The following is an 18,710-nucleotide window of genomic DNA, read 5'->3' as shown; positions in this document are numbered from 1 at the left end:
AAAAAAAAACAAGTTTTCTTCGAAATAAATATATGGTTTTGAAAAGAAAACAGTCATTGTAAAAAAGGCTAGGAGTTAAAAAAAAAAAAAAAATATATATATATATATATATATATATATATATATATATATATATATATATATATATATATATATATATATATATATATATATATATATATATATATACAGTATCTACTCAATGAATTAGGGCCACGCAGAATTTCACGCAATTTCTCAATTCAAACAGGAATAACTCAGAGAAAACCTTGAATAAAACAAAATTGAATTTTATTTACACATGAAAACTTTATTACGCTTAAATTATGCATATATTTTCATATAAATATAGTTAGTATTTAGTATTTCCACCTTTGGCAGAAATAACTGCCTCAATTCTTTTTGGCATACTTAAAATGCACTGTTTTATCATGTTTTTTATTTCTTCGTCTTCTGACCAAATTTTTTGAAAATTTTTTTTAGATAGTCTACTGTCGGATTTGGAAATGAGTATACCTTATTTTTAACATGCTCCATACGTTTTCTATAGGATTAAGGTCCGGAGAATTTCCAGGCCAGGGGAGCAAGGGCAGATTTTTGTTAGACAAAATTTTTATTATTGATTTAGCCCGGTGGCAAGGTGCCCCATCCTGCATGAAGGTGTATGGACCTTCTGTTGGGTCGAGTGTATGGTAGAAGGGCAATAAAATTCGTTCGAGGACCTGCTTATAGGAATTTCGGTTCATTGTTCCTTCCACGAAAAACAACGGCCCAGGTAAATTGTTAATAATACATGACCATATCATTGTTGCAGGGGGGTGTTTGATAACTTTTACCACACAGGCCTCATTGTAACGTTCCATTGGTGTTCTCCTGACGAATCGACGGCTCTCTGTCGCGGCTTCTAACTGGCACTCATCACTAAAGATGACCTGAAAAATAATGAAAATTTAAGTTTAATTCAAATATATAAGTTTATTTACTAAAATGATATGTTGAAAATTCAATTTAAATAAATACCTTTTTCCAATCATCTACCGAGTAATTTCGATGTAGCCTGGCCCATTTTAATCGATCCGCTTTCATTCATGGTGTCAATTTTGGTACTTTTACAGGGCGCCTGCATTTTAGATTTACTTCGTAAAGACGTCGCCTCAGTGTTGATACCGATATATTTATACCCTCTTCTTCCAATTTTATTTTTAATGTTTTTGCTGATGCACTACGGTTTTCTAAGGCACTTTGAACGATTTTTCGATCAGTCCTCGGTGTTGTTTTTCTAATCCTACGACAGTTCTTTCGCCGATTGCTGGTGGCGGGTGACTGATTTTTTATTGATTTTGAAATTCGGTCCACTGTTTGACGAGAAACGTTTTCTTTTTTTGAAATTTCTCTATTAGATAGTATTCCTAATTTCAGTATCACTATAACACTAGACTTTTTTTCCTCAGAAATGTCTTTACTTTTTCCCATTTTGTCCTTTTCAAAAAAAACACTTGTGTTTACAAAAAAAAATTATACTTTATGAACTAAAATTAAAAATTAAGTTTTTTTCACAAGACACGATAACTATATAACCTCTCTGAACAAAACAACAACCAGAACTCAAGAAACTTCACTAATAAATGAGATAGGACTATTTTTTGAACTTTCAACTATCTGTCTACCTGTGCTAATTAGGGACCTTTCTCAGAAAAAGGGTTTGAAATTTTGTAAAGGCTTAAATAATCCAGGTATATTTAACATATTATTGAAGGTAATATACATGATATTAGATGTCAATAGAAAACTTAAAGTATTTATGTAAAATAAATATAATAATCCAAAAGATTTCAGAGTATTCAAAAAAATAATGGGTGGCCCTAATTCATTGAGTAGATACTGTATATATATATATATATATATATATATATATATATATATATATATATATATATATATATATATATATTATTTCAACATATGTATGTTCCAAAAAAAATGTGCGTAGACAATACGTTAGGGTTTTTTACGCAGCCGGTTGCGTTCTAAATGAGTTTCTGTACGCTTTGAGACCTCACCCTTAATCAATGCAACGGTCTTCAAAGTCACGCCGTTTTTATCAAAATAAAACCCTCAAGTGTTATTTAATAATAATAATAATAATAATAAAAGCCCTTATCCGCACCCCAATGGTGCATAGGGCACTGCGTCATATAAACGCAGAGTTATCTTGATCGTTTACACATGAAGGAAAGGTGATCAGCCATCCGCTTCAGGTACCAGTCCAGGGTAATATTGAATAAATATTACAGTGAAAAAAACACTTTTATTTATTTGACCCCCCCTGGGAATCGAACCCGGGACCTCCAGAACGGTAGCCGAGCGTGCTAACCATTAAACTACGGAGGCGGACTTACTAAATAATAATATTATATTTTTTTTAAATAACGTATCCCTTTTTACGCTTGTACGCGAATTTGACTCGAAGGATCCGACTGATTCTGTGCGCTCGATACCGTGTTGAATGGAAAGAGTCGGGGGTAGGAAAAGTGGGCGGAGCCTCGGAGGAAATTCGATGACGTCAGAGTTTTCTTTTATCTGCGCATGCGCTCTGCGCGACGGGAAAGTCTAAGGCGCGCCTAGAAGGAAATTCTTTCGAGAAAACTGACAGAATAAATGGGGGAATTTGAACGGTCCTTGCTATACCCTCTAAACTTAGCTGAAAATATTATTTTTTGGACATCTCATCAAAGATGAAGAAGAATATGGAAGTCGGGGCATTTACGGGGCTGACAACCTTCGTAGGCTTGTTTAAGTGATCACTTTACACACGTGTAACATTCACCAATTCTACTAATTATTGACAACCACACAAGTCAAATTCTCGGAAGTTCTAAATATATGAAACAATTTTGAAACATTATTCTTGAATCACTAGAACTTCACTAGAGACATCTATTGGTAAGATGAAAAGTATTTGGACACACTCAAAATGTTGGCTGAAAATGACTGATTGATTGTTATCGGATAATTTTTCTTTGTCTGTGAATTTTTTTTATTGACATCTTAACATAGATGAAGACAGGGGCCGTGGTGTAGTCGGGTAGACGCTCGACTGCGAAACTGGCGTCACGGGTTCGATTCCCGGCAAGTGCAAAATAAATTCAAGAAAGATTTATTTTCAATTGGTCTGGGTGTTAGTGATGTATTTTTCACATTTACCTTCCCTATCCTTACTATCGTACCTGCAGACAAGCCTCTAATTCAGAAGCTTTGCGGGTTATTTATTCATTTAAAAAAAGTAAAAAAAGATCGTTATATTTTTCGTTGCTGGTGTAGTGTTTGTCCTGAGGAAGAGACGGGTACGTCTCGAAACCGGTAGAGTAAAATATCAGTGAGTTGTTTTATACTAACATAGTGTCGGGCTGTGGTCCCGCGGTTAGCCGTGGACTGTTTCTTTCGTTTTTGTTTTCTTTATTTTAATTTTTTGTTTTTGCATTTCACAATATGTATAATATAATTATAAGTGCAAAAATATTCTATTATATTCATACATAAAAAGATCCCACAAAAGCATGGCCTGTGTGTGGGTATACATTTTATTATACTCTTGAGTAGTGGTGTGTTTAGACTGCTACTTAGCGATATCCCTATTACCGATATCACCATGTCAAAATACTAGGATACGCTACTTGTTACCAGATACTAGGCTGCTAACCAGACTCTGCTTCACGCTCCTTGTATCTCTTACTATGCACCGACACGGTAGGCTAAATTATTTAATATCGGAATATCTGTGATACTTCGCATCTCCGCGTATGTCCGAACCCGGTGAGTCTTGAGCCGAGCGATATTTAACACGCCATGACTGGCAACGACATGTATATTTGTCTCTTTTCATCATTTGTATCTAATTATCCAATAGACTAAGAAAGAGATAGCTTTACAATATATAATGCAAAACGACTGACCGGCAAGTTGTTGATAAGCTAAAATTAGTTTTATGTTTTAGGAGTGACAATGCTAACGCTGGTTATATGTTGCTGGTTATATATATTCGTTTGCAACAGATTTGTGAGATTTGACTAGTGGCTAGTATATTGTACGTATTACAGCTCCATACAAGTATCATGGATCTCTTGACGTATCATAGTATTTGTACCTGTGACTGATATACTAGGAACACCTCTACTTTTGAGTCAGAGTTTCTAGATTCTAACCCGTTCTACCACAATTTAATACCTATTTTTAATAATGAGCCGATCAGGATCACAACAATAGTATGAAATTGAATTATTTTTATGAATATTAAAAACACAAATATTACACTTTGAAAAAATTAATAAATTGTAAGAAATATTTAGTAAGAAAAGCTTACCTTGGCTTGTGCAGCATGTACATGGCTTTCTCTATATCGTCTCTGGCGTTCTTGTAGACGTGTCCGTCGCACGTCATGATGGTGCCGCAGGAGCTGGCGGGGCTGAGCGCCGCCAGGGAGGAGTGCAGCGCCTCCAGGGCCTCCTCGGCCTGCAGGCAGCCAAGGGAGCGTGCGGCCCCCAGGGGCTGCGGGGCGCCGGCAGCAGAGTGAGAGGGAGACAGGTTCGGGGAGTTGTCCCGGGACGCGCGGGGTGTGTCTTCAAGGGAACTCAGCGCACCCAGAGGACTGAGGTTGCCTTCCGACACTATTGTGTCACTCCCGGAGTCTTGAACAGAAATATTGGGATGATATTTGTGCGATATCTGCTATTAGGGTTAGGTTCAGTTAGGGATCAGTACAGGATGGAATAATAAATATTAGCTTTAGAATCAAACCCAGAATCTCCAACCCGTAATCCAAATGCGCTTATCATTACACTACAGTGGCGACCAGTGACTTTCAACAATTTTTTATTTTTGAAAAAATTTTTTTTTTGTTAATCGGGAAGGTAAATGTGAAAAATACATCACAAACGCCCAAACCAATAATCAATATTTCTTAAATTTATTTTGCAATTCGCGGGAATCGAACCCGCGATGCCAGTTTCGCAGTCGAGTGTCTACCCAACTACGCCACGGTGCCTGTTTTCTGGAATGAAATTTACTTTAGAAATAATAGTAATAACATTCAATAGGTCTGCTTTAATTTTTTACTCAAACATTCTCTTGAGACAAACATGTGTAATTGCATCTATTTTTGGATTGTCTTAGAAACAGTTACTTTCTGAAGATGTTTTTTGATAGACGAATCAATTTCAGCAACAAAATCTATCAACAATCTTCTGCCTTATTATGTTATTTCCAACAATTTTCAAATAACTTTTGAACTGTCGGAGATAGTTGCGCTAACTTGCCACATTATGGATGCGTGTACTATCCGTATTAGCAGTGCTAACATTGTACATATACTACTTTTATTAAATTCCATAGTATATCGCTTATGCATCACAGTTATGTTACGCATGTTGAAAGTAACCTGTTGTCAAGCCACTTTTATGCATGCGCCAGCAATGTGCGGAAACATATATTCTTTGCTGTTCTAACAAATGATTTACGCCTACGAGTATAGCTTGTTTCACTAATGTCACCATCCCAAGGAATGGAAACATTCTCATTTCATGATATTACAGAATTATGTGAAAACTAAAATATGCACGGTAACTCATTTGCACTTGCGCGGAGGTAAGTAAGATAGATTGGCAATATTTCTAGTGAGACACTTTCTTTATATTTTCATTCAAACCCTTATCTGCATCCCAATGGTGCATAGGGCACTGCATCATACAAAAGCATTGTTATCTTGATCACACTAAGGAAAGGGGATTAGCCTTCCGCTTCAGGTACCAGTCCAGGGTAATAAGGAATAAATATAAATCACTTATATTTATTTGACCCCCTGGGAATCAAACCCGGGACCTCCAGAACGGTAGCCGAGCGTGCTGACCATTACACTACGGAGGCGGATACTGGATGTTAAAACTAAATCACAGATATTGGTAAATTTTATTGTGTGTGGACAAGATGTACATTCCACTTATCTACATACTGAGAAACCGCGTGTGGTGTGAAATCAGTAGTACCAATAACTATCCTGTTTACGCTTTGTATTATAAAGTGGTAGAAAATTCACCTGCACCGAAGGCATCATAGAATTCATCATCCGAGTTATCGTAAAATCTCGAAGGGCGTTTCTGTGTTTTGCTTGAGGTCTACAACAAACAAGCAAACAACCAATTAAAAGTACGAGTCCACCAATGACTAAAGTTCTAGGTCAAGTAAAAGATAAAAGCATGAGTCCGCAAAATGTCTAAAATTCTAGGCCAAGTAAGAGATAAAAGTATAAGTCCACAGAATGACTAAAATTCTACGCCAAGTAAGAAACAAAAGTATGAGCCCACAAAATGACAAAAATTCTAGTATGTAATAGCCAGGTAATAGATATGCTTACTTTGTTTTCCGAGATTTGCTCGGCAAAGGACTGCTCCAGATCGTGGTGCTCCGCGGCGAGGACGGCGAGGGCCTCCTCCAGCACCCGGCAGCGCTCCTTCTCCGCCCTCAAGCGGGCCCCCCTTGTCTCGTCAGCCTGCCTCACGAGAGCGGCGCAGTGCTTCAACGTGCTCAGCAGGCGTTGTCCCGTGGAAGCAACATGTTGAAAACGCTGTGAAAGTTTTAAATGAAAAATCCTTTAATGAATGATTTATATAAAAAAATATTTGAGAAATGAAAAAATTACACGCGGCCTAAAAGAAGTTTGGCAGTGAAACATGTATCATTTTTCTCTTTTTTATGAAAGAAGACGGAAGTCTGAGCATCCTTGGCATTTGGCTGGTTTAAGCAATCACTTTGTACACTTGTATAATGTTTACCATTCTGCACATTATTGAATATCCATATTGCATTAATTCTTAAAACCTGCATATATGCAATGGTATTAGATCCTTCCATACCAATAAGGTTTTCGATACATTTGTGAAGTAATTGACATCTTATTTGTAGGAGGAATAATCCAGTGTCCGATATAATAAATAATATTAACACGTTGATAGGCATATGAGTTATATTTAATTCAAGCAACCTCTTGAGCAAACACAGCGTGAGTTAAATACAACTCCAATCATGGATTGATTTTACATTATGAGAATTGCATACGGTTCATAATCAAAATAAATACAAGTTTGTAAATCCACCCCCAAATTTTCTAAAAGTATAATAACCGGTTAATATTGTTATGTAGATATAAAGTGTTTACCATATAAGTCGACTGATGCAGAGTCGTCCCCATGTGTATGCTCTTCTCCAAGGCTGACACGAGGGCGCCGCATTCACCGAGCTGCGACTCCAGGAGGGCCAGGTGGTTGGTGGCGTCGGTGAGCGCGTCCTGCATGCTGCCGAGGGGCCGGCCCTGCCCGGGGCCCTCGCCTCCGCCCCCGCCCTCCTCCTCCTCGTCCTGGTCGTCGCGCGAGGCCGCCTCCCCGCCCCGCTCGCACCCCCACAGGTAGTAGGCGGAGTAGGCTATGTGCTCCTTGAACGCCGTGATCCATTCCTGCAAGAGAATTTTGTTTTCTGATAGTCAAGTATTTTTCATTAACACTATTATTCTAGTTCTACTTATAATACCTATACCCTTATACCCTTTACTATTATACTAGACCAGGCAGGCAGGCAAAAATAATAAGATATTTCATCTCAAGATGAGACATTTCAAGGATTTCTTGCCTGTCTCACAACGAGAGTAGACGGAGCCGAGTTGGGTGGAACCCTCAGCCTCTGGGCAGTTCCATCGGAGAAGTGGAGGATGAGGAGAGAAGAGTCCGTCGGGCTGACAGTCAGGCGAGCGCTGTCCAGGTACTTCCACTCTCCCCGACTCCCCCCACCGCCGCTATTAGCTTCCCCCCTGCTGCTGTAGTAGGACAACACCCCTCGCTGAAGAACAGCCTGGAATTGAATTTCATCATCACAGTCCTTCTAACAACTTAGGTAACATTTTTATATATTTTTTTATTACAGTACAGTACAAGAATTAATTGTGAAAAAAAACCCAGCATAATAAATTTCCCAGGTAATCCGAAAATATCTAAACAATAAGAAATTTAAAACAGAAGATAAGACACTAGAGATAAGATTTGATAAGGGCCAAATCTAGGTAAAATTTCATAGTCAAAAATTTTTTAAAATGAGATACAAACCTTCATGAAATCAACTCAAAGCCATGACACAAACCTTTTTAAGTAACGTGAATTTTCTTTTTAATGAACGAATGTCTTGATTTACTCAATAGATGTCATTGAGTTCGACTTCTTATAAACACGCTATAACGCGGGACCGGTCCTTAGCGGTCAGTTTAAATTTCCGTGAAAACATGGGACGGGTCGTTAAGGTGTTACCATGCCTTAACTCAAGTTTTTTTTATATGGAGTTTTATATAATAAAGCATACTTATCACTGTTTTTGAAGTTGGACCGTATTTTTTATTGAGTTGGATGAACTTCGAGTTATGGATGGGTGAAAAAGCAATACGTAATAATATTTCCCTTACCCAAAGCGACTTCCATCCTAGAAACCGAGATCTCTTGAGTAGCTGTCCCTCGAACCGAGTGGCAGTCCTTTGTATTTGTTGAACAGGTCTCACACTCAGCACTTGGCGCATTTGACCATCTTTAGCCAGATCTACCGCTGTCTGACCTGAGATGGAGAATTGTTGAATAACATAAAAAACAAGAATTACACAAATCGCTCACTCCTTTTAAGAACGTCATAAATCAAAAATCGTCAATTTTCAGTTATACATGTTTTCGGAATACCTAGAAAATGTACTATATCCCAGGAAAAGCGGCATATTTTTAACTTAATATTTATCCGATACAGGGCAGAAAATGTTGTTTTTGGATTTTGAAGAAAAGGTATTGTTTATTTTTTTTTTTTATACTAAATATTATTCAAATGGAAAAAAAACCTTCAGGTCTTACCTAAAAAGATCTGTTGCACAGTAAAAATTCGATAAGTGGCTTGATATTTATTTTTAATACATTGTTTTATATTTTTAAACTTTAAAAACGTTCTCCTGAAAAACCAAGTTTTTGATTTATGATGTTCTTGAAAGGAGTGAGCGAAATGTCTATTCATAGAAGCTTGATCTCAAAAGGAATTTTGCTTGCATTTATGAAACTTTTTGAACAGAATATATGTACATTAGCGGGGTTATTGGTAAGAAGCAATATCTTCCAACCAACCAAAAATAGGCTAGTGATACTGGTGACAGTTTAAACTTTACACAGCCGATTAGAGGGCAGATAGTGCTTGTACATAAGCATAAATAATAATAGTAAAAAAACATAAATCATAATTTAAAATATTTATTTATTTATTTTCTTTCATTCATTTATTTCATCATAAACTTAATTATAAATGACAAATTACAATAATGTGCCCTCACTGAGTATTTCCGTGCTGAGGGCACATTCAACAAAAATTATTTAAAAAATTATAATGCAAGAAAATTGTTTGAGAAATCAAAAACAACTTAGCTGAATGATGCGGTCTATTTCAAATCTGCCCACATCCATTATTCAGTTATGAATGGCACTTTTGTATTTAGTTTATATTTTTAATTACCCTAAAGATAATGGAAGCAGGTTTTACAACTTTATTGTATAATAATCATTTATACATAAAATATTATATCAAAGTATTTTTGACCAAAAGCGGTATGTGATAGATTTTGTTTGATGTGTTTCTGTATTGTTGACTTATTAATTAACCACAGTATGAATTAACAAATAATAACAAAATTTTATATTAATGAAACAGTGAATTAATGAAAACAAGGTAGGCAAAAGAAGAATGATATGATGGACAGGTTTTAGGATGGAGTGTAATTTTTCAAATGTTTCATGAAGGTCGTTAGTGATGGTGTATTTTTCACATGAAGAGGCAATTTATTCCATAGTCTGGTTGATTGAACAGAAAACAAATTACTGAAGATGATATGCTATGACGAGAAATGGAGAGTGTTCTCTCCTGAGAAGAAAAAAGTGAAAGACCATGATCTGAAAGGTACATAGAGTTTTTAACAAGATATTTAGATGCATTGGGTTGTGGTTGCTTACCATTAATGTTACGTATTGTGGAGTCGATCCCATTCTGAAGTAGAATGACAGCGAGTTGCGTGTGTCCCCGGTACGACGCACAATGCAGGCAGCTGTTTCCCTGCGTATCTACGCAGTTGATGTTTGGTGGTTGCGAGTCACGTAGCTAGTAGAAAAATATATATTAAATAACCAAGAAGTTACAAAACACAAATCTTTAAGATTTAATATGATCCAGTTATTGTTTTATTTTCATAAGATATAAAAATATATATATTCATATATTTCATAGAAACTAAAACTCTTAGAAATTAGAAACTATTATTTCCTATCTGAAACATAAATTAATACTACTACTACTGATTTTTGTTCACATCTAATGGTGAACAGGGCACTGCATCAAATTGGTGCAATGTTAACACACTATGGACAGGAAAAGTATTTCTACCCCTCATTTTAAAGGCAGAAAAGAAGAAAGTATCCAATTCTTTTTGATGAATATTATATACCATTCTCTTTGTTAAGGTCTTAACTATATGTACATAACTATCAAATCCCATCGCCAGCGGACCGCAGGTGTAAAAAATACCTCTCCGAAATGTGTCAATGATTAAATGTATTCATGTATAAATGTATTAATGTTTAAATGCATTCAAATATTAAAGTAACGATGTATCAATGTATAAATGTATAAACCTAATCAATAGTTAATTATAATTACCAGTTTATTAATATTCTCGACATCACCCTCTCTGGCCGCAGCCAAAAGTTTGAGTTCTCTTTCTCGTTGTTCATTATTTTCTGCGGCGAGCAACAGTTTATGGATATCCTGAGTCTTGGATAGGTCCCGTGGAACTTTGCCCTCACCGTTCATCACCGACACGGTCACCCCATGGCGAAGAAGGAGTATCAACAATTCCTACAATTTTATTGTTACTTGACAATAAAAAAATATGAGAATAGCTTGAGATTTCGATAGAACCACATTTTGTTTTACTAAAAAAAGAAAATAAAAAAGAACAAAAGATATAATAAAAAAAAAAATCAAATAAATTTTTCAGACATTTCCCAGTATGTGAAAAAAATCCGGGGCTCGGATCTTGCATACAAATTAAAAGGATCTCTGCTAAATAAAAGCTTTCTCAATCCAACATAGACGACTGTTGTGAACTCATATGCACGGTGTCATGAAATTGACAAATATATCTAGGAGTTTTTATTTAAAAAAATTAGTATTATTGTCAATCATGGGTAGAACGGTGAATGTTGCATGTGTGTAAAGTGAAATCAATTAACTAGCCTATGACAGACTAGAAGCAATTAGTAGTATTTACTAAGAAAAACCTTACCACAAAGTGACTGTCGAATCAATTAACCACTTAACAGATGAATTTTGGTGAGAAAATTCGTCGGTGCAGGAAATTATCACCAAACAACTTAAAACAGGACTACCCGAACACTGCTCGGGTTAGTCAATAAAAACAAATAAATAAATATATTTGGCTCGGGCAAATCAATACCACCAAGTTGGTATACGATTTGCCCGGGCAGCACTCCACTCATCAAAGCAACACAAACTCCTTGGCAGAGTCACGTTCGGGATAAACTGGCAACTGGTTAATGAAATCATACATATTGTATTGCCATTGGTCTATGGTCATTATTAAAATATGTTAAATCTAAGCAAAGACTATATTTCGAGATTTTTATTGATACCTTAACAGGTATCAATAAAAAAAGAAGGTATTGAAATGGGGAAAGTCAAGACTTTTACAACCTTGGATTACAAACTATATATAAACATTAAATAAAAACTCCTTGTGAATTGAATCCAGTACAAAGATTTGAGCGCACAAAAAACAAAATTTTTCAAACTGAAGGAAATTTAATGCTTGTGATAATTTAAATTAGACGGATAATTGAAATTCGGACTTACTTCATGTCCAATGAAGGCTGCTTTATGTAGCGGAGTGTCCCCTGCGTCATTTGGCAAGTTTCCATTGGCCCCGTTGACCAACAGCAAGTTGGCTACATCCAGATGGCCGAAATAAGTTGCTAAATGTAATGGTGTCCAACCCAAATTACTCTTGGCTTTGCCTGAATATCATAAAAATAAAATAGTTAAGAAATGATAACAAAAAAGTGAAGAACCTTATCACAAAAATACTGGAATAGTATTTTTTTAGTGTTCTTATTACAAATATACTGAAATAGTTTTTTTTTAGCGTTCTTATCACAAAAAATAATGGACTAGTATTTTTTAAGTGTTCTTATTACAAATATACTGGGCTAGTAATTTTTAGCGTTCTCATTACAAAAATACTGGAGTAGTATTTTTTAAGTGTTCTTATCACAAAAATAATGCACTCGTAATTTTTAAGTGTTCTTAAATGTTATAACAGAAAGAAATCCATTTTGTAGTACAAGGAATCATGTTCCTGTATTTAGACGCTTCCTTCATATACTATTCTAAGCCATAATTCGACCATTTTTTGTTTTAATTATATATTTTTTTATACTCGAAAATAATGACTTTTTTTTTAATAAAAAAAAGTTTTTGGACAAAACCACAAGATAAAAGATTTGTACAGGATACAATATGCTTAAAGCTTTCTCGTGCAAAATTGTATTTTATGGCTCATGATAGAATATGCAGGTGTTAATTTATTATTTAATCAAGTATGACAAAAATATTTTTTTCAAGCAATTTAAGAGTAACTTTGGGCATATCGCCAGAAAGAACGAGAAGAGTCTTGAAAAACTGGTAGTAACAGGTACAGTTGAAGGCAAGCGAGCAAGAGGACGGTCTCCAACAAGATGGACAGACCAAATAAAGGAATTAACCGGATCCTCGCTAAACGCTGCCATCAAGTTGGCCCAGGACCGGGAAGAATGGAGAGGACTTGTGCACCAAGTGCCTGACATTCCAGAAGACCACGACGCTCAGCATTGAGCAAGAAGATGAAGAAGAAGAGTAACTAGAAAAATGAGATACTGGCTAGAGCAGGGGTTCCCAATCTTTTTCATTCCGCAGCGCACTTACAAGATTAGTATTTTGTCACGGCGCCCTACTTTAGTAAGCTATTTGGAAAAGATATAGTGACTATATGTATTAATATTATAGTCGAAAGAAATAGGTACCTACAAAAATAGTAGTTGGGTAGAAAGATGCAACCTCTCAAAATAGAAAATGTTGCTTTATAGGTACCCGAGAATATTTGTGGTGTCGGATAATGATAGAGGATCGACTCACGGCACCTGTCTTTACTTTCTAAGGCACACCAGGGCGCCGCGGCGCACACTTTGGAAACCCCTGGGCTAGAGTATTTTAGAAGGGTGAAAATCTAGCAAGGAAAGATTGGTGCATAAAGGGGAGTATAAGGCGCATAACCCAAAGGTGCTCTATGGCCCATTGGGCGCAAATAAGAGTTACAAGAAACATAAAAATAAATATGGGAGACAAAAATTAAAATTTCAAGAGCAAGAGGAACAAATAAAATACAAATTACTCATGCAATGCTTGTTTTAGATAGTTAAAAGTAAAAATATTTCGATAGGTAGTAAGTCTACCATATGAGTTTTGTATAAAACTCAGGGGAATATTGAAAGCATGTATACATATTTAAATATTTTTCAAATGAAAAAATAAATAAAATGAACATGCCCAATTATTACTTAGGTATGTATTTTATGAAAAACAAACCTTTGCAGCTAATATCTAGTGTAATTGTGTTGTTTTGTTTATCTTCAATTAATTTTTTAACTACTCCTACGTCTCCATTGCGAGCAGCATACAATAGAAGTTCGTGAGGATCACACTCCTGCTCAGAATCGGAATCATTTTCCATCTTGGCGAATAAATATTTTTGAAAAATCAAAATATTAAAAGCATGCCAATCTTGTATAAAATCACAAATGATGAATGAAAACTAGGATGGTTTACTAAAAACATCCAGTATTCGTATTTCATATTTGTACAATACTTCTGTTATTGCTGTACTTTTTCAGATCGCCCGGAACTTATATTCTTCTCTGACAGAAAACAACAAACGAATCTGCGAAATGATAGTGAACTGTCAAAAACGCCCCAAATGTCATATTCGAGCATAGACAATACGTATGAAATGTTGACAACAATTTTCTTCTGTAAACAGCTGTCATGGTTGGGTATTTACCTACTTATTTTTTTTAACTACAAGTTATCATAGAAACCATTTCGATATTTTTCAAGGAATGCAAAAATGTAAAAGGAAATCATTATCATTTTTTAAATAACCAGGAAAAACGCTAAATTTAATATAAAATCTTTAAAAAATCAAATCTCAAATATCAGGGCATTATTTTTTTTTAAATTGCCAGATAAAATAGAAAACAAAAGAAGGAAGAGAGGAAAAAGAATAACAAGAAGGGAGCATGTGGAGGATTTGAAAGAGAAGGCAGGCTTCAATGATATAAATATTGGAAAACATGGCTTAGGACAGATTGAGAGGAACATTACTACATTATCTGGAACCTAGGTCATAATGTTTCATAATTTTATATTCATACAAGTGTACAATAAACTATTGGGAAAATATAATTAAAAACAAGAATTATTGCAAATATACTTTATTATTTTTGGTATGTAAATGTACACATAACAAATGAAGTATAAATAATTTATAAATTGGAATCATGTTCATCGCGGTGAATGTTCAATAGTACATCATTAGAGAAAGTAAGTCCGCAAATTTCACAAACTTGGGTTTCAATTTCATGGCTACTTAGGTGTTTCTTCAGCAAGCTGCCATTTATGAACTGTTTTCTGCAAATACTGCACTCAAATTTATTTCCAATATGTGTTAATACATGACGGGAGAGGGCATTGTAAGAGTTAAAGCTTTTCCCGCAAGTATCGCACAGGTGCTGGGTATTTTTCAAAATGTTAGAGTGTTGTTTTATATGTAAATATAGTTGATTCCTGTACAGAAATATTTTGGAGCACACTTTACATCTGTAGATAGAGGAACCATCATCAGTGAACTGATTATTACCATGTTTCAATTTCCTGTGGTTTTGTAGGTTGGCTTTACTCGAATAACCATTTCCACAATCCTCACAAGTAAATTTACTAGAGGTCATCCTAGATTTAAATTTCACATGGGTTTTTGCGTGAATGTACAGTTTGTCCTTTGATAAAAAAATATCTCCACATTCTCTACACTTGTAAACACAGCCACTACTGGCTACAAAGTCGGAATGACATTTTTCAACATGCTGATTTAACCTTTCAGTGCCCAAAAACGCCTTACCGCAATGTTTGCAAGAACATGCCTGAATATCATAGTGTACGCTCCTGTGTTTCAGCATTCGTTCTTTTGATTCAAACAAGCTGCCGCAATCTACGCAAGTTCGTTTTAAGGCCTCACAACTCCCCATATGGTTGGCGAGTTTCTCAAAATCATTGAAAATAGTCTTACAGGACATGCAGGAGTAACTTTCGTCAAAATTGGTTTCATTTAATCCGGGAAGGGGAGTCGATCTTGACTGCTTCGACAAAAGTTCATTAACAATATCCAAATCGGAATCCAAAACATCAATTTCCATGTGTATTTCATACGAATCATCCCGTGAATTTGCGGAACAGTCCTTTAAATTAGTAACTTTGGTAACTTTTATGCCGCTGTTTGCCAACTTATGTGTAGAGCTATGATTTTCTCCAGTTAGATATTCCAAAGCATTCAAAGTAGTGTCGTTGGTTAAAAGTTCCATATCAAATGAATTGTTACTGCTATCGAGGAATTCAGCTAAAAATTCGCTTTCACACGGTGATTTTTGCTCTTCCGCTGGAGGTACTTGTGTTATAAACGATGTGTCCGAGATCTGCGCCGCTTCATTAGTTAAGGTCTCCAGTAGCCAGCGTTCGCAACATTTTGAACTTATATAAAAATTGTAAAAGCAGTCAAGTCGATCGGCACATTTCGTACAAATATTTTTGGGTAAAAAATCTTCACAGGTAACTTCTATTGAAAGGCAAGTAGACAACTCTAATGGAAAGTTCTTACTGCTTTCGAATATGGATACAAGTTTGTCAGGTTGCGATAAGCAAAGTCTGCAATATTTTTGGAAACTATCAATATTTAAGGAAGAACTCATTATATCTCGAGCAATATCCATTTTAAACGAAAAAAGTAACTACTGTAATCAAAATAAAAGTATTGTCTGGGTATTTATAAAAAAATTACATTATGAAATATCCAGTTGACAGATGTCAGATGACCATAGATATAATTATTCTTGTCTATGAAATCCAATCGACTGTGGCTCGTTAGGAACTAGGTCGCAAACAAACATCAATGAATATCAAGTTCGTAATCGATTTATCATAATAATCGGGAATCAAATTATTACATCTACAAAACAAATATTTTTTTATTAAAAATAAATACAAATGAATTATTTTAATTATTCGCTCTGTGGTGTAATTGTTAGCGTGTTTAGCTACCGTTCTGGAGATCCCGGGTTCGATTCCCAGCAGGGGGGGGGAAATATTAGTGATTTTTCACTCTTAAATTTAATTAAAATTACCCTGGACTGGTCCCTGAAACGCAGGAGTGAATCACTTTGACTTCATATAAGTGCAGTGCAGTGCCCTATGCACCATGGGGTGCGGATAAGGGTTTGTAGTAGTAGTAGTAGTATTAGTAGTATATATAAAATATATATATTTAAAAAAAAAAATACTATAATTTTTTTTTTTTAATGATTTTATTTTGTTTATAAAACTAATAAATCACCATAAAAATGTAAATGTTTGTGATGCAACGCAAGTAAGTGCTCTGCAAGACAGTAAGGCATGACAAATTTTCTGTGTATCAAGATATTTTGATAGCTCTAAAATGTTTTCGATGTTTATCAATAGCAGTAGTAATTAAAAAAAAATAAAGGCCGACTAGATTTTTTTTAAAACTTGGGTTGAAGAAGTTTATAAAGTTATCATGGCTCCAATAACTTATATTCTGCTAATGTTTGCATCCCAAAAGATGGAAGGGAGTCTTATCAGAAGAAAACTATTGCGCCTTAAGGGACATTGAGTAGCGCCTCACATGCATTTTCTCGAGTAACAAATAATGTGGATTGAGATCCTGTTCCATTGCCAATTTGTATTTGTGATGACCACTGAATTGGGCAGGTTTAGGCAACTTTAAGCCACACCCTCTCAGATGAGCTTACCCCAACCTTCTCAGAGCAGCCCTCGCTTCACGACTGCCAACTCAGATAAGTATGTTGCTCTGCCCCACCCTGTAATTACAGTTTTTTTTTTAGTTTTATGTATTGCAAATATTACAAATATAGGTAATTTTGCAAATAAAAAAGATTAGTAAAATTATTTAAGGATGTTATAAACACAAAACTGATCTATAAATATCATTTATATGTAGAGTATGTTCAAATTGATATCAAGTGAAAATAGTCCATTCTCCGAAAACACAAAAAACTCTGGTGATCACAAATAGGTACCCATCTTTATTACATTGTGTCCACTACATACTATCTTAACGAATTCCGTTGATGAATTAAAATAAAGATACCGTGAATTCGATTTATTTAAATGTAGAAATCAGACATTTTTGAAGGGCCGTATGAAAATCTTTATGGGCCATAAGTTGGTGGTCACTGTGCAGTATATACTGTTAACAGTAAATAAGCATATTTTTTTTTTATAATAATGAACCTAATTGGGAAATATTAGTTTTTTTTAAAGATGCATTAATTTTATGATTCATATGTTATAAAATATTGATTGAAATTCAATGAATGTATTCATTTAAATATTTTTATGATTAAACCTTACTTATAACTACATTTGTACATATTTATATAAAATGTTGTTATGTTAATGAAATACAATATGTTAAAGGTTTATAATATACTTTATTTTCTAATAATATTTTTTTCTTACATACAAATATACTATTAGATTAAAGAGAAAACAAATGTGGCCCCTTTTTTTACATGTCTTGCAGGTCAATGAAGGTTTCTAGTAAATATATTTTGCATTGTGTCATAAGATTTATTTCCTTATTCCTATCCCAAAAATGCAATTATAAAAATAAAACACTGAAATGTGGGTACTAATTTGTTATGCATTTGCTAGTTTCCCGTATCTGTTATATTGTGTACCTATCGTATATAGATAATGCTTGGTATTAATGTACATTGTTATTAAGGTGGGCTGGTACAGGATTTGTGTTATAAAGTATATCTAAGTATAAAAATAATTCATTTTATAATCCTAATGGTGATTTTTAAATGTAAAAGTCATGTGTTTTCATTTTAATTTAATTAGTTTTAACAATTTGTTTAGTTGGCATTTTGTTAGCATCATTGCGCTTATTCACGAATCATGCGCTTCCAGTCCACTGTCCATGAACTCTTTCAGGAGAAATCCAAATTTGTTAGGCTGGACTCTGCTCCAGTTGTTCAAGCCGAGCAATGAAAATGGAATAGATTGTTCCAGTTTGTCTCTCCTCATGGCATTAATAATTTCGGTAGCAGCTTCCTTTGGTTTAACTATACTCATGAGGTCTGGGAATCGTATTTTGGGTTTGTGGCATAATCCGGTGTCCACAATATAAGGGTAAATAGTTGTGCATTTTATCTAAAACAAATGACAAGAAAAATATA

At 34.9% G+C, this 18,710-nt stretch overlaps 3 protein-coding genes across 4 annotated transcripts in view; all 3 read right to left on the bottom strand.

The window, feature by feature from the left end:
• Positions 1–2,563: 2,563 nt before the first annotated feature.
• LOC148301137 (oxysterol-binding protein-related protein 1-like) lies at positions 2,564–14,081 on the bottom strand. The gene is made up of 11 exons (XM_088273779.1): positions 13,747–14,081; positions 11,980–12,140; positions 10,765–10,962; positions 10,065–10,209; positions 8,495–8,640; positions 7,675–7,893; positions 7,208–7,501; positions 6,407–6,616; positions 6,089–6,167; positions 4,361–4,685; positions 2,564–2,621 (listed from the first exon to the last, which is right to left on the bottom strand). The coding sequence occupies exons 1-11, from the start codon at positions 13,889–13,891 to the stop codon at positions 2,564–2,566; spliced, it is 1,980 nt and encodes a 659-aa protein (XP_088129905.1). The 5' UTR covers positions 13,892–14,081.
• A 554-nt stretch (positions 14,082–14,635) lies between these two features.
• On the bottom strand, positions 14,636–16,299 carry LOC148301136 (uncharacterized). The gene has a single exon (XM_088273765.1). The coding sequence runs from the start codon at positions 16,197–16,199 to the stop codon at positions 14,703–14,705; it is 1,497 nt and encodes a 498-aa protein (XP_088129891.1). The 5' UTR covers positions 16,200–16,299; the 3' UTR covers positions 14,636–14,702.
• Positions 16,300–17,940: 1,641 nt separating this feature from the next.
• The window catches only part of LOC148301135 (epidermal retinol dehydrogenase 2-like), a 38,248-nt gene continuing 37,478 nt past the window's right edge, over positions 17,941–18,710 (bottom strand). For both annotated transcript variants that reach the window (XM_088273747.1, XM_088273746.1), the window contains exon 6: positions 17,941–18,684. In XM_088273747.1, coding sequence (XP_088129873.1) covers positions 18,421–18,684 — 264 coding nt within the window. In that variant the 3' untranslated portion in view covers positions 17,941–18,420. The remainder of the gene's footprint in view (positions 18,685–18,710) is intronic.

Source organism: Brachycentrus maculatus, unplaced genomic scaffold (genome assembly GCF_059751285.1).
Source record: "Brachycentrus maculatus isolate JH-2025_06_01 unplaced genomic scaffold, ASM5975128v1 h1tg000602l, whole genome shotgun sequence".
NCBI lineage: Eukaryota > Metazoa > Arthropoda > Insecta > Trichoptera > Brachycentridae > Brachycentrus > Brachycentrus maculatus.
The sequence above is the reverse complement of the archived record's forward strand: the minus strand, read 5'-3'. Positions and strand labels throughout refer to the sequence as shown.

Coding starts and splice junctions, on each gene's coding strand:
- LOC148301137 (XM_088273779.1), bottom strand. CDS start 13,891: ATGGAAAATGATTCCGATTCTGAGCAGGAGTGTGATCCTCACGAACTT. Junction 6,168..6,406: donor AGCAAATCTCGGAAAACAAA/GTAAGCATATCT, acceptor TGTTTGTTGTAG/ACCTCAAGCAAAACACAGAA. Junction 2,622..4,360: donor TACATGCTGCACAAGCCAAG/GTAAGCTTTTCT, acceptor ATTTCCTTCTAG/GCGCGCCTTAGACTTTCCCG.
- LOC148301136 (XM_088273765.1), bottom strand. CDS start 16,199: ATGGATATTGCTCGAGATATAATGAGTTCTTCCTTAAATATTGATAGT.